The sequence below is a fragment of the Catharus ustulatus genome, chromosome 3 (genome assembly GCF_009819885.2).
Source record: "Catharus ustulatus isolate bCatUst1 chromosome 3, bCatUst1.pri.v2, whole genome shotgun sequence".
Taxonomy (NCBI): domain Eukaryota; kingdom Metazoa; phylum Chordata; class Aves; order Passeriformes; family Turdidae; genus Catharus; species Catharus ustulatus.
Genome location: NC_046223.1, coordinates 48,241,906 through 48,256,816, shown reverse-complemented (window position 1 = coordinate 48,256,816; position 14,911 = coordinate 48,241,906). Strand labels below are relative to the sequence as shown.

The following is a 14,911-nucleotide window of genomic DNA, read 5'->3' as shown; positions in this document are numbered from 1 at the left end:
GTAATCTGAATGGATTTTCACATGTTTCGCTGAATGAAAATTCACATGTTCCAGTATGGTTGCCATTCATACTGTCTCCCTGTATGAAAAATGTGGGTAAAAGAGTGTTCGGTATTGTCCACAGAGAAGTACAAGCAAATCTTCATTCAATTAATTCACCTTATAGATAATGGATATGCTCAGAGGACAAGCCTTTCAAAGAGCTACAAGGTGAGCAAGAAAATCCTTAAAAAACAACAATAACAAAAATGTTGTTAGCTTTGAATTTGATTAATTATTGAGGGGAGGAAGAGACATGAATGGAAGTGGCAAGTGGAAGAAAACTAGAAGGGTCATAGTAATACTGAAAACATACACATGCGCTGAGGCACTGCTGTACAGCAGAGCTTGCAATAATGCTTCCCTGAGGACCCTGCTGTTATAATCTCACATTTATCTTTAAAGATGTGTCTTCTGTCTTCCTCACACTGCATTTGCAAAGCCCAGGAGCACAGTTGTCAGTGAGCACCAGTTGAGACTAATGATCAAAATGAGTTGTACTCCAAAAGCTCCCCCTTCTGCCAGTCTCAGTGATTGTCTGTCCAAAAACCCAGAGCACTACATCACACTTGAACCATTAACAGAGCAGTTGCATCAGTCCATCTTAACCTACACACACTGGAGACAGAGTTTCCATTCTTATTCTTCCTAATGCAGAGTGAATGGCTTCAGTACAACACCGATTCTGAACACACTATTCTGTCACTTCAAGAGTTAACTTGATTTGTGCACATATTGCTCACATCTTCAAAAGCTGAAATCTGTTTGCTTCATTTTCCCCACTTTACTCCTTTTTCTGTCCATTTCAGTAAGGTCAGAGATGCTCACACAGCAAAGTGATTTCATAATCTTTGAAACCAAATTTACCATAGGCCTTACTCTATTTTTGGGAGACAGAATAGGAAATAAAGGAAAAGCAAGAAAATGGTTAAATTTCATTTACAATATTTTCTTTTAGTCTTGTAAAATGTGAAAAGAAAATTGTAGTCTTCTTATGGTTTCTCATTTCAAAAGGATTTCAAATACATAGCTTTATAAACAAAAAATAACAACAACAATAAAAACCCTAACTAAAAGCCAGAGACAAAATAGGAGAAAAAAAAATAAAATAGTTGTATTCAAAAGTTAGGAAATGCTGTACTTCATCTATCTGTTGTTCCATATTAGTCTAAATCATTCCTTCTTTCCAATCCTTTTTCTATCTCCTTTTCTATGTATGCTGCCAGCAAGGCAGCAGCTAAGTCAGGCCTCAGTCACCTGGCAAAGCACCTGTACAGTGCAGCACCAAACGTGCCCCAGAATGCCAGGAGAGGACAAACATGACAGAGGCAAAAGTACTGCAAAGACATTCATATTTTAAGCTGAGACAGCACTTGCAACTGCATGTAATTTTTAAAGTAATTTTCAGTACACGTTCCCACAGTATTTGCTCAAACTATACAGTAAAAGCTTAATGAATAATTTTTCAGGGCAAATCAATCACACTCCATTTTCAGTTTTTTGTTGTTCAATGTACTTTACCAGGGACTCAACTATATCAAGCATGCTAATATTTTACATATAAAATTATTACCTCAATGATAAAAAAGTATTAAAGTTCTTTAATGTTTTCCTTTCATTTCAAAATCTCTTCAAATTCCCAGTTTTTCAGCTAACCTATACCACTCAACCTAAATATAAAGTGCAATACATGACTGCTGAGAAAGAAGAGGTTTTCCAATGAAACAGAAATTGGTATTCTAGCCAACTTTTCTTCAAATAATAAGCCCAAGTACTGCATAACTGCATATTCAATATGCATCTACAGTATAAAAGAAGCAATTAAATTTTGTCAGTTATTTGCCTGAAGACTGACCTGGGAGATTACACCAAATATTCCAGGATTAGAAACTTCATTTATTGTTCTTTTTCACTGCAGAGTTTCTAATCCTCTTCTGATTGGTAAATCGTTCTAGATTTTTCATCCTGTGAGGTTGCTTTAGCAGCTTTGTTTTTTTTATTTTTTCCTATTTTAAAAAAAATTTTAGGGGATTGAATTTTTATTCACAGATACTTTCCTAAAATCATGTGATGGATTTCGTGGTTACATAAAACATGGAAAACCTAGTAAGCAACAGGCCTCCACACGATTTAGTTTCATAACAAAAAGGGAAAAAAAAAAAGCCACCTTCCTTGAATAAGCACAAAACAAAGTATGATTTAAGTCTATAATATCCAGGCAACATAAACCTTAAATTTAATAAAATTGGTAAAGGTCTAGGATTAGGGCACACATTGCCATAATACTGTAAAATGTATTTCCCTTTCTCCTTATTGTCAGTGTAATAGCTGATCTCTGCCTTCACTGGTTTTATAAAAGCCTATGTTTCTAAGGGGGGGGGAACCCCACAGATGTTGTATAATTATATCTTTATATATTTATATTGTATATTATCACATTATACATAAAATAGTATTTTTTCATAATGTTATCCTTTATTTTAGTATTTAGAACATTAATAAAGGTAGGGATGTGTTGAAATACCAAAGAAGATTATCCTTTCTTCTCTGATCTTCTGCCTCCACATTTCCTGGCTATGTTTACATGGATGGTATGAACTAAACCCACACATCATCCTAAATTCAGAAGTCAAAGTAGAAATCCTGTCTAAGCCTTAGAATTGAGAAAAAGACGTATCAACACCATCTCCCTCATTCCCACAGTTTTCTATGTCTGCCTACACACAGTTCAATGTAATTTCAAAGTCAGAAATATCTATTTATTACAGTGAATAACATATTGAATGAATACACTAATAAACTATTCAAACAACTGGAATAAAACTAGCAGCTATTAATTTTACATTTGTCAGTCCTCTACTTGATTGTCACAGTAAACACTATGCTTCATTTTTGCCAAGCTGTCTGAATTTCTTGGCATCTCAATCTCTCTCCTTTTACATTGTCCTATCTCTCATAGCAGACTTGTTTAGCGTTAAAAATTTTCCATGTAACTCTTCACCAACTCTAAGCATAGGACCAGCGAGTACATCAACCCCTGTGCAACTCAAGTATTTTTTTTTTCCTTTATTTTAGCCTTACAATTACACTGTAAATTTAGACAGATTCTGGGTTGTGCAAGGCAGCTTTATTAAGCATATAACGGATTTCAACTCAGCCAAGAACAAGCAACACATTACACAGAAAAAGCAAGAGCAGCACATAATGCTAGCTTCAAGTGCCTGAGACATCCCAAAGAGAGCTAAGGAGCAGATGTGCATGCTCCCTGATGGAAGGAAGGGCATTAGCTGCCACTGGAAGAGATCCTGACACTGCCCCTAGGGCCGCCACAGTGCACACAGGGCAAAAGTAGCACCTCATTCAAATGGCCCTGAGATTTTTCCAGAAATGCCCTGATGGAAAAACCCGAGGTCTGACAAAATTTGAAAAAAAGGATTCTCCAAAATTAAAGGTGAAAAAGAGAGGTCACTGAATTAAGGAAGTTAAAAAATCACAGCAGAAAGGATGTTACAAAGAAAAAAAATCCACATCTCCTATTTGATCTATAGTTTGCCTTAACTGAACCAAGTTCTATTTTAAAACAGCCTGATCATTTGTGCTAACCCTAACAACACCACCAATTTCAGAATATAACCTAGACGCCTGTTATAAGATTACTTAAACATACACCATATTTCCACAAATCATGCTAGAAGGCATCTGAAAATCTAATTAATGTAGACCTGAAATCCTAAGGTCAGCTCAGTTGCCAATTTTTAAATTTGTGTCATAATACAGAAAGATAGAAGTAGAATGAAAATTTTACTTGGTAGTGAAAAAGTCCTACAAAGGCTATGGTCAGGACAAAGGTCAGGACACAGGTCTACTCTTGTGTTAATTATGTAATAAACTTTCCACAGCCTGACTGAGTCCATCAATCACTACACTGCAGGGAGCAGGCCAAAATGACCTTGTTCCTCTGGTGGCAGTGAAGCAACACGACAGAGTCCCTTATCTAAAACCACCAGGACTTTTCTTCTTTGGATAAACGATTTGCAGTGTTGCATTACGTATAGAAATGCAGACAAATGCCTTCTTACCACTCCTGTGTCATCTAGAAAGCAGCTGTAAATAGAATGTTACCAATGTTGTCTTACTTATCTTTGCTAAAACTGTGCTGCATTTTGTTGTTTTTCTTTACCCTTTTGTCATATACTCAATAGTTAATTGTATCTTATCCTTTCCTCCTTCAAGATTTGTTCCAGACTTGTTTGCTGCTGCAGTCAAAAACATGATGAAAATTGGCTTGTTTACAATAACAATATTTTATTTTTTATAAAAAGCAGGTATTATAGCTTTGCCATCACCAGAGCTTCAAAAATATATTAAAATGTTCATAATTTTAGGCTGTGACAGTGCTTTCATCATTCTTCCAGATTAGCAGTCTGTGAAGCACTCTGTCTCCCTAACTTGAACATAAGCTCCATGAAATTTTGCTTCCATGGTGACTAAGATTTTACACCTTTCCCACACAGTGAATTTTCTTACATATGACATATGTACGAGAGGATAAGCTGAGACAGAATATTAAACTACTCTTTTAGCCCTACCTTTTGCTATATGTCATTTATACGTGTCATTTAGTGACATATATGTGACATATATAGGAAAACGCAAAAATATCTCTTTCAGAAATTGAGGATTTAAAAATTATTTTTAAATACCAGACAATTCCTCAATTATGATATAGCACTGGCGCAGAGTACAAAATATCTTTCTAAAAATATCAAAAAGATGCCCCTCCACCCCAACAATTAAATGATACGTGTCCTTCCACATTAATTTATCTTCAGGTTCTAATGCAGTATTATTGCAGCTTACAGAGGTACATTTATAAAGTTTCCCTAATTATACCAATTTATTATAAAGGAGAACCTATATGTGTGTGTCAACCAAATCTTTTAGGCACCATATGTAGCTCTGGCAAATTTCATATTGTTTTCCAGGTACTTAGCTTCCTCTCAGCAAGTATTTAATTCTGTCCTCTTTATCCTTTTAGTTTCTGTGGTGATTTGTGATGTGAAGGCAGCAGTCTGTGCCAGCTTCTCACCGACTGCTGGAAAGCCACAATTCTTTCTGTCTATCTCTTTTAAAGTAAGAAGCTCCTCTGATGTCTTTTTGGGCATCTATTACGAACAGCACCTTTTGTCAGTCCAACCTGATACACACTATTCCTTACAACCCAATTTTGCAAAACTTTACTCCCAATGGTTTGACATTTTATTCCACATTCAATACAGTCTGGGCCGTCTCTACCTCAGAAGTAAATCCAGGTGTGTGCTCAAGCAGCCAAAAATCACAAGGCACAACTGAACTCAACCAAACTAAGTGGTCTTTAAGGTAGGACACAACACATTTCCTTCAACCTGCTCATTAGCTACCAGGCATGCCTTAGCTTTATCGCCCCTCCCCTTAGCTTTATTGCCTCCTTTATTGCCCCAAAGGTCTTGGGACCTGTGTTCCCAAGACCTGCTAATCTCCAGCTTCAGTAAATTTTCTAATATTTATCAAGGTGTACAAAAGCTTTTCTTTGTCTCTATAAACAAAGAACAGTTAGATTAAGGAAGGGGAAAAGCAGGAAGTTAGAATTACATTGCACAAACCTGAAAACTAGACATGCACATTTATGTGTTTCCTCAGATTTGTTCCTCTAGACTTCATTTGAAGAAAACCTAGAAACACAACGTCCTTGCTATAACTGGACCTTTATACTCTTTCACTGATGTAATCAAATATTTCCCTCAACAATTTCTCCGCATAAATTATTTCTTGATGCTTTGCATGACAAAATGGCACTCGGATACACAACCTCTTTTATAAACACGTTTTGGTTTTTTTTCTCTTTTTTTTTCTTTAAAAGGAAAACTCCCTTTTCTTGCATGACTTTTAAGAGACATTAATGTTGATAGTTCTTGTGATACTAAAGCATTAATTTCTTTTTTACAGTGATTTTTTTTCCTTATCAGTGCAAGGAAGAGAAAAGGATAGGTGTTACTTTTTCCCCAGGTACACACTATCTCTGCCTCTTCAAGGGACATCTGAGATCTCAGCATCAAATGAACTCTGGGATGAAAGGTGCCTTCTGTAATTAGTTCCACATTAAAGTTATCTGTGTTTTCTCCTGATTCAAATTCACATCAGGCTAAGAGCTCTGGCATTCCTGATAACTTTTATATAGATCCCAAGACCAAAATAATTTTATACTTATACTGACAAATAAGAATGTCTCAATAAATCTCTTTTTTGACTAGGTTTTCCTGCCACTATTTTAGCTACGTATGTTAAGGTGTCAAAAAGATTAAATTCTCAATGTTTATGTACTTCTTCTATATTTATGTATTTACATTTATACATATTAGGGTTTGCTTTTACAACTTTTGATGTTTACCCACACAATCGCATAACCACTGCTTTTTACTATTGCAAAACTGCTAACTTACTGGTTAATGGTTCTACTGCTGTGCAACTACAGATGAAAGAAGTAACAGTCAGTTTTTATCTGCGAATAAAAAAGGGTTAGGAACAGAAAATATCACCTACTTCCTGGTCAGAAAGCCTAGCTATTTCCATCAGTGTGAAGAAAAAATTCTGGACAGCAGCAACATTAAAATAAAAAGAGGTACAGTCATTTTTTCACTCAAGGTAACACAACCCACCTCATTGTCCCTGATTTTCTGTACATGCAGTGCAGGAATGCAGGAAGCTGCTGCTGCTTAGAGAAAATAATAGCATGACACAGCCCCTGAACTCACTTTGCTGCCTTTTCTAAAGCATTTAATGAAATGCAACAGGCCTTCTATTATCATATGAAGAGGCAGGAATGAAGTGACACAATGTAAAGTCCTAACATCTGTCCATCACCTTCCTTCCACAGCTTCTTTCTGCTTCTGCCCTGTACCCTTTGTACCAACTCACCCCATTCCCAAAAAAGATCACCTGCCTGCATAAAAGTAAGTTTCTGCAAACCTGCAGTCCAGCTAACTTCTACAGAATGATGTTTTCAAATGTACCTAAAAATAACCAGAGCTGCAGTCACCCACACCTACACATATATGGTTCATCACTGCTCCTCCTTATGTAAGCTGAAAATATGGCAGAAGTAGTTCTTAAGGAATACACTTGGCCATACCCTGAGCTTGGTTAAAACACTAAACAAACAAAATATCTTGGGTAATTAGTGTTTCTCCAGTTTTTAATCACCATGATTCACTTTAAAACTTAATCCTTTATATACAGTCAGCCTAAAATATTCCTAGAGTTACTTTTCAAATCCAAGTTTGTTTTTCCTTAGACAGAACAGCACAGGGAAAAAAAGGTCTCTATGAAGAAATAGGGTTTTTTTTCTGCAAATAAGTCCTACACACAGTTGTTTTTTATTTAATAGACCAACCATGCCCCAAAGCTATTAAAAAATACATGCATAGTTAAAAAAAAATAAAGTACAATTAGATGCAAGAAATAGAATCAAGCAAACTCCACATAATTATTCCCACTGGAATAATCCATTGGTTACTTCACAGAAATTAAGTCACTGAAGTACACAACATCCTTTAATGGTCAGTTCCAGACAGATGCCTTGTGTGGCAGATATTCTAGTGGCACCGTGTCTCTGAACCAAGTAGAGATGCACAGGCCTCAGCTATAGATTGCCCCTTTTCCTTTCCCCTTTGCACCCCAAAAAAACCATCAGACAACCAAGACCAAACATTCCTACTCCAGACATGTCAGGTTGCCAGTCATACCTCAGAATGTGGTTATCCAATAAACAGAACCACTCGATCCCATGACCAAAACCTGCTACTCCCAATGAAGTTCTAGATAAAGATCAAAGCATTAATCATGAGATTCCATCAAAACAAGTCTGTGGCAGCACTGAATTCCAGTGAAATTACTCACGTGGCTCCAAATCCCATATTGCAGTGCTGGCACAGTAACGTTAAAGTAACTTATCAGCACTCAGCAGTCTTTCAAAAGCACACTGCAGCCAGTTTTCAAACACACTTTAGTACACCCCCACCCCAAGTCTTGTGTGTACTAAGCAAAAAGAGGAGGATCTTTCCCTACAGATGCTTGCTAGCAACACTCAGTCTAGCGTGTGATCACATACCACCACATGTAGGGCTGCTGTTGGGCAGCTGCCTTAGTTAGAGGAGGTTGCACCCCATCTGATAAAAGAATCATTTGTATGACTCCTAGCAAACATCAGCAGTGAAACAGCAAACCATAAGTAATCTTAAATAACAGCTGCATGATAAACAGTCCACTCAGGATGCCAGCAGATACAAATCCATATTGTGTGCAGCATCACATGAATCAGAAAGAAAAAAAAAGCCTTGAAAAAGTGTTTTTAAAGATCTACTTTATGTCTCAGAAACAAACTTTTATCCAACTTTTTCAAGTTTTCACATACTTATCTATACTAAACCTTTGTATATGCCTGTAGACGCTGCACTGCAATTGCAAGTGGGATGATGGCATTAGCACAGTACAAAAGTGAAATAAAGTGGCAGAAATCAGACATGAGTACACAAGCACAGCACTGGGTTCAGGTTTTGTTTTATGGTAGCCAGGACTTTTTGTTTGTCTCCTCTTTACAGACAGAGCAGGAAAAAAAAAAAAAGATAAATGGTGTGTTTAAAAGAGCTTCATGCAGCAAGTGTGTTACAACTAGCCGACAGAGAATAGGAAGGGCATGGGTTTGTCTGGGTCAAGTTTAATTATCATCGGGGCAGCTGATGGGACTCATTCAATTTATGTAAAATACACCCTTATTAGCTCCTCTGCAGTCACTGCACCTCAAATTAATGCAATAATTTTTTTTTTTTTTACTAAATCTGTCTATTGGCTCTTTCATTTCCGTTATGTTAATGTTTGGAAACATCAATTTCATTTCCCCACCAAGATACTCTCCTCACATTAGTGAAAATCATTCACTGCCACACACCAAAGTGGGGGAACCAACTCTTACTGAGCTGTTGCTCTCCTGGGACCACAATATAAAAACCATGGGCTCCACTGGGTAATCTAGAACTTGTAATTACTGTCACTATAAATTCAAATACAGCTGTCCACATAAAGAATGAAATAGATCCAATGCCTGAATTACAAAATGCCCATAAACATGTCCATACCACTTTCCTAAGAAATGCGCTGAATTCAAAATACTGCAATTTCCTTCTTATTTAAAGCAAAATTAAATTATGCAAAGTCGCTGCCATTCAAGTCCTTGGCTTCCATCTACATTTTACATTAAAGTAGTCTTTAAGCGTTCGTATGGCTCACTCTGAAAACCAAATGACACACAGCCAAACCACAACATGGTGCAAAAGTAGGCCAATCATCTGCATAGGACCTGCTGTCATTGAAATCGATGATAAAGTGTTGTGGAATATTTTACTTGATTCCAGTTAGAAATGCAGGGCAACACTGCAATCACTGCACAGCAAAATGGGATTTAATGCTGTAGGCAAGAAGTTGTTTGGGATTGGCTTTGCTTTGTTTTTGGGTATTTTAAAGCAAGAAATATCCCACTATAAAGAATGTTATTTCTAAAAGCCTGATGCTAATCCCCAAATTAATGTATCTCATGCATGCAAGTAAAATACAACATTTTTCCCAAGTAGTATCAAATTACAAGAAATTATTTTTGTAATAATTGCTGTGCAGAATTGTTTATTTAAAGAGGCTTTTCTGCTCTTACAGCAATGGCAGTTTATGGAAATAGTAATGTGAAGTTTAATTTCCCTTGCTTATGTACACTAGTTGCTATTTTTTTAAATCTTGGTAAATTTTAGCTTGTGAATACATTTTTTAAAACTATGAATGGCCAAACAGAGATGAGTCATTTCCAGTTCCCTCACTTTAGGCTTTTCTGCATGAACTGAAAGATATAATTGTCCTCTGCCCGTAAAGACAGCTGGTATGTACATGCAAATGAGGGTCACTGTAATTTCCATAAGAGACAGAACTACTGTTGCACTGGACACTGCTCCCTTCACAATAACAGACTAAGCATTGGTGGGAAAAAAAACCAAACCAAAAATTATTAGTAAGTAAATCAAAACCTTGTGAGGTAATGTGAAAAAGTCTATTTCCTAGAAAAAAAGGTATGTAAAAAGAAGTTCCGTGTTCTTGAAGTTTGCCACATACAATTTATTTTCATCGTAGCACCACCATAAAGTCTAATTACTGATGTGACAATTAAAAATTTTTAAGGTGTTTATAAGTTGTCAAATGTTGGTAGCTTAGAAAACCCCAATGTGCTTTTTATATGCTACAAATCTGAACGGAGTGAACACCTCAAACTAGAAAAGTTTAGGCAGCATGTCTGAAATTAAGATATGGGTAAAAGGGATTTAAGACTTTAAAAAAAGAGATTTAGTTTACTACACAGAGGGTTAGTCTTAGGGGACTGGATTTTTCTGTGTTAAAAAATTTGAATTCTAATTTTCTAGGTTGCAATTGGGGAATTTTGTTCAAGGAATTTTGTTCATTCTACTGAAGAATGAAAGCATTGTGATTTGAATATGGAAAATAATTTTAGTTATTTACTTCCTAAATCATACTCTTTTGTTTATTTTTCAGAAAACCACAAAAAGATCTCACTCCATTTTTGCAGAGTTTGTGCATATATACGATTGCTGCGCTCATGAATCTAAAAATGACTTCATACAAAACAAAACTGATTTTATCTAATAGCAGGTGCCCTTAGCGTATGTTCTTAGTTCTATGGGTTCCTTAAGTGAAAAATAGATCATATATATTGATGAGTTTTCTATATATACATACCTCCAATGTGGCAGAAGTGTTCCTATTTATGAATATATTAACTTTAGAAAAACTTCAAGTGGGGGGAAGAGAAAACATGAAAAAACTTGAGAGTGAAGGAAAGTATAACCATCTACTCGCACTTCCTCATTTGTGAACTTACTATTCCCACGTTTTTGTGCAAGCTGCCTAAGAGGCAAGGTAAAGAATGCTTTACAGAATGAGTCACCTTATGTAGCCTGAGCAGCAGCTACCAAATTGTATAACCCTCAGCTTCCCTTCTCCTTCCATTTTTGCTGCTTTTAAATACATTAACATTTTTTTCTTCTCCTCCTTCCCCCTTCTGAGGAGGAAATTGGTTCCTCTCTGAAGTGCTGTCCATCTGTGCTTGCATGGCTTTTTCCTTTTTATACTAAGCAAATCCTCATCATTCCCTCAGTCTAACACCAGGTGCAGCTCTCATATGTTTATAGTACAAGAGCACCTAGCACAAGAAAACCCCAAACAGGATCCTGGATACAGAAAGCTTTGCATTTGAAAGATCTATTTATGCTGAGAGCTGGTCTGCCTACAACAGTGCAGCTTTTAGCATTTTCAACAAGAATAATTTAAGGCATTCAGCCTTTTCCTACAGGATGCAGACAAAGGAGACAAGTAGAAAGAAAAACTTCAAAGAGTTATGCACTTCCTTTACTGGCAGTACTGCCAGACTGATGAAATGCGACTGTGTTTGTAGGATCAGGCCTTGGATTTTAAAGCTGTCAGCACACATAAAGATGACAATGCATGAAAAGTATTGCATGCAATGAATTAAAGTATTTTAAAAATATTTTCGATGCTGTGGTGTGAAAAAAACCCAAAAACAAATAGCATCCCAAAACCAGCCCTTAATACATGTCACTCACCTGAAAAGACATTGGGAAATGTCTCTGTAGAAGCCTGGACACCTGAGGACTTTCTTGAATGAGTCAAAGGCACTCTTTCTGCTTGAAATTTCTCTCTATACCCCTTGTGCTCCAAAAAGTCTGCAGAGCTCACTTTTTCTGTTATCTCACTTTTGTTATTAGACACCTCTTCTGTCCAGTCTGCAGAACGACTGAACAAACCTGACAAACTAGCAGACCTCTTCTTCCTGATTGAGACTTTTTCCTTTTTGTGGAAGGACTCCTGCCTCCTTGTGAAAAGTGGGCTCTGGGATGGGGAAGGAGAAGGGGAATGGTTGGGAGAACTCAGTTGCCTAGTTGTGGTTTTGATGTAACAGGGATTAATTAGATAGGGCTTAAAACATCGGGAGCCAAGCATCGGGCTCTCTGCTGCTCCTTCAGAGGACAAACTGCCATTTTTCATTTCCGTGGATAAACCATTATGCAGCTCCTCTTGACTGGCTGACAGAGTGTGTTTCCCTTCCTGAGTCTCAGCAGCATGATCATGGCCTGCATCTGAAATGCCACCCTCTATTACTGAGCCCTGAAAATCAACAGCCTGCACTTCAGCAATTTTAGCCTCAACATCTGCCGCTGAAGCTGGAAAAGGTTGTGTGGAGCTGTGTGTTTCAGACCCGTTTTCTACTGCAGTTCTATTCAAACCATCTTGTAGTTCGCTGGCTACAGCATCCACTCCAGCAGCGAGCTGCTCCTCAATCAGTGGCTGACGTTCCTGTGTTTCTAATAAGCTGTTACCAGGAGAGCCTGTGCCATTTACCGCTTCTTTCGGTTCACGTTCAGTTGCACAGGAGACGGGAATGTTTTCCACAATTTCCGATACTGCTGGAAAAGCCCCTTCAGTGTCTGGGCTCCTCTCTTTGTCAGTGGTAGTTACTGAAAAAAAACGTTCGAAATCCAAGGGGGTTGCTTGAGAATTAGCCATGTGTCGGCCCATTGTTTTGGTGACAAGGTCCTCAGTTCCAATGTTAATTGCCCCCTGCTGCTGCTGCTGCAGTCTAATAGCTTGCTGGATATCAGAAAGCAAATCCTCTTGTTCTGCAGCTGAATGGAAACTGTATATATCCGTATCAGAGCCAGAGCTGGTCCTTTGTCCATCCTGTGTCTCTGCAGCAGCTGGAACAGTTTCGTTTCTGATTTCAAAATGTTCAACATCTGTGTCTGAGAGACCACCTTCATCTGCAGAGATGCTTATATCGGGAGTTTTGGTTACAATCGAATGAGTACTGTCCAGCTCCCCAGGCTGCAAGGCCTGGCTTTCCAAAACATCCTCCCGTGAGCTGCTGTTCCCATCTTTAGCCTTGGACAGATTTTTTCTGATCCTCAGATTTGAAAACACGGAGGGCCTGGAGTCCGACTTACCCTTCTTCTTGCCCGATTCGCTTCCCTTTGCATGCTTCCCCAGTCCCCTTCTGCCTCCCGATACCTTCTTTGTGCCGTCCGTATCCTTGGGCCCAGAGGCATCTTCTCCTCCCTCCTGCACATCACCTGTATTTTTCTTTAGCTTCCCATCTTGATTCCCCATGATTTTTCGCAGTGCAACACCTTTGGCAATCAAGCCATCCTCCCGGATTTCGTTCCTTTGGCCTGCTGGCGAGATCCCCTCTAGCGATCCAGGTTTGTTTTCAAGCGGTGGTGATGCAAGTGAAGCAAATGCTTGCTGTGCCTCTCTCCCATCTGCTAGAGCTGCCTTTTTGCATAATGTGCTGCTTGCACTGGGCTCCGCTGGGACATGCTCAGTACAGCACTGAGAGCTGCAGACAGCTCCTTCCAATGGCTGCTGCTCTTGGAGCTGCCTGCTCGCCGGGTTTCTGCTGCACTCTTGTTGCTTTAGGAAGGATTCTGTGAAAAACGTTTCCTTTATAAAAGTCACTTCTTTTTCCACGGTTTTTATTGCCTGCATTTCAAGCTCAGCTTGTCACCAAATCATTTATAATTTTAGAACTTCAAGCTCCTGAAGGGAAAAAGGAGAAAAAAAAGTTAAGTAAAGTACTTTAATTACTCTGCAACTGCTTTGCTTACACAAATAACCTAACACTTGGAAAGAGAAATATTATGATTATTTAATAGTTTATAAGGTGCTTAAGCATATGCTGCTTTGACAGATTACACAATACCTCCAATGATTTATATGCTTGCTTTTTAATGGCCACCAAAACAATACCAAATTTTAGAAGAGCAGTCGCTCTCCTTTTAAAGTAGACAAAATAAAAATGGAAAGTTCTTTCCACAGTTTTAAAGAGTTCTTCTTAAAATTCAATGCATAGTGGTAATTATGCTATAAAAAGCCTCCCACAATTTGTATTCAGAGAAGGTAGATATACTGTTATTCCCAGGAGAATCAGCTCATCAATATTAAAACACATCACCATTGTTTTCCCTGATAAGAACATCTGGCATGAAACAAGATAAAACAAACAAGAAAAATAACAGTATTCAAATGCTACTAAGGAAAAAGATACGGTAAAGTATTTCTCTATTTCACCTTACATATTTAATAATTGATTTAGATTCTGACACTCCATAACTACTTTGGAAGCTCGTGCAAAAGTTTTAATCAGTTGCTGCTTCTCCTTAATTTTTGCTTTCAATGTATAAGCTTCAATATTTCATAAGTACATGTCCTGAACTTCTGGACAGATATTTCCATCCACTTTTAAAATTTAGAACTAAAATAACTGGAATGGAAACCAAAGGACTTGAGAATGCCAAATTGCCAAGTTGGATCAGCTCACTGTCCAATACCTCAGTTCAACACCAAACAAGTAGTAATTAGATAGATATTATGTTTATAATTTACCATCTCTAAACTGTCCAGTCTATTAGGTTCAGTTTCAGTGAAAGACTTTATTTATTCCTCATGGCTATGAAATTCCTCATTAGCAATTTCCTTTTCACCAGCTATCACTCAAACCAATACATCATTCCAGGGAAACACTTTCTACTGCTTTATCTAACTCTTACTTTTGATGTAATTCCTACCAGAGATTTTACTTCTTTCCTCTGTCTTAACAGACATTAAAGAAGAAGGAGGAGTAACATCCAGATTTTTAAAACTATACAGTTATATTCCCCCCCATCCCCCATGGCACACACTATATTTTTTCCCAAAGATTCCTAAATAC

The 14,911-nt window shown here is 37.6% G+C and overlaps 1 protein-coding gene across 4 annotated transcripts in view; it reads right to left on the bottom strand.

Annotated features, from left to right (window-relative positions):
* Positions 1–13,734, bottom strand: part of FMN2 (formin 2) — a 152,983-nt gene extending 139,249 nt beyond the window's left edge. For all 4 annotated transcript variants that reach the window (XM_033056683.2, XM_033056685.2, XM_033056684.2 and 1 more), the window contains exon 1: positions 11,751–13,734. In XM_033056683.2, the coding sequence (XP_032912574.1) occupies positions 11,751–13,689 (1,939 nt within the window). In that variant the 5' untranslated portion in view covers positions 13,690–13,734. The remainder of the gene's footprint in view (positions 1–11,750) is intronic.
* Between the last annotated feature and the right edge of the window lie 1,177 nt (positions 13,735–14,911).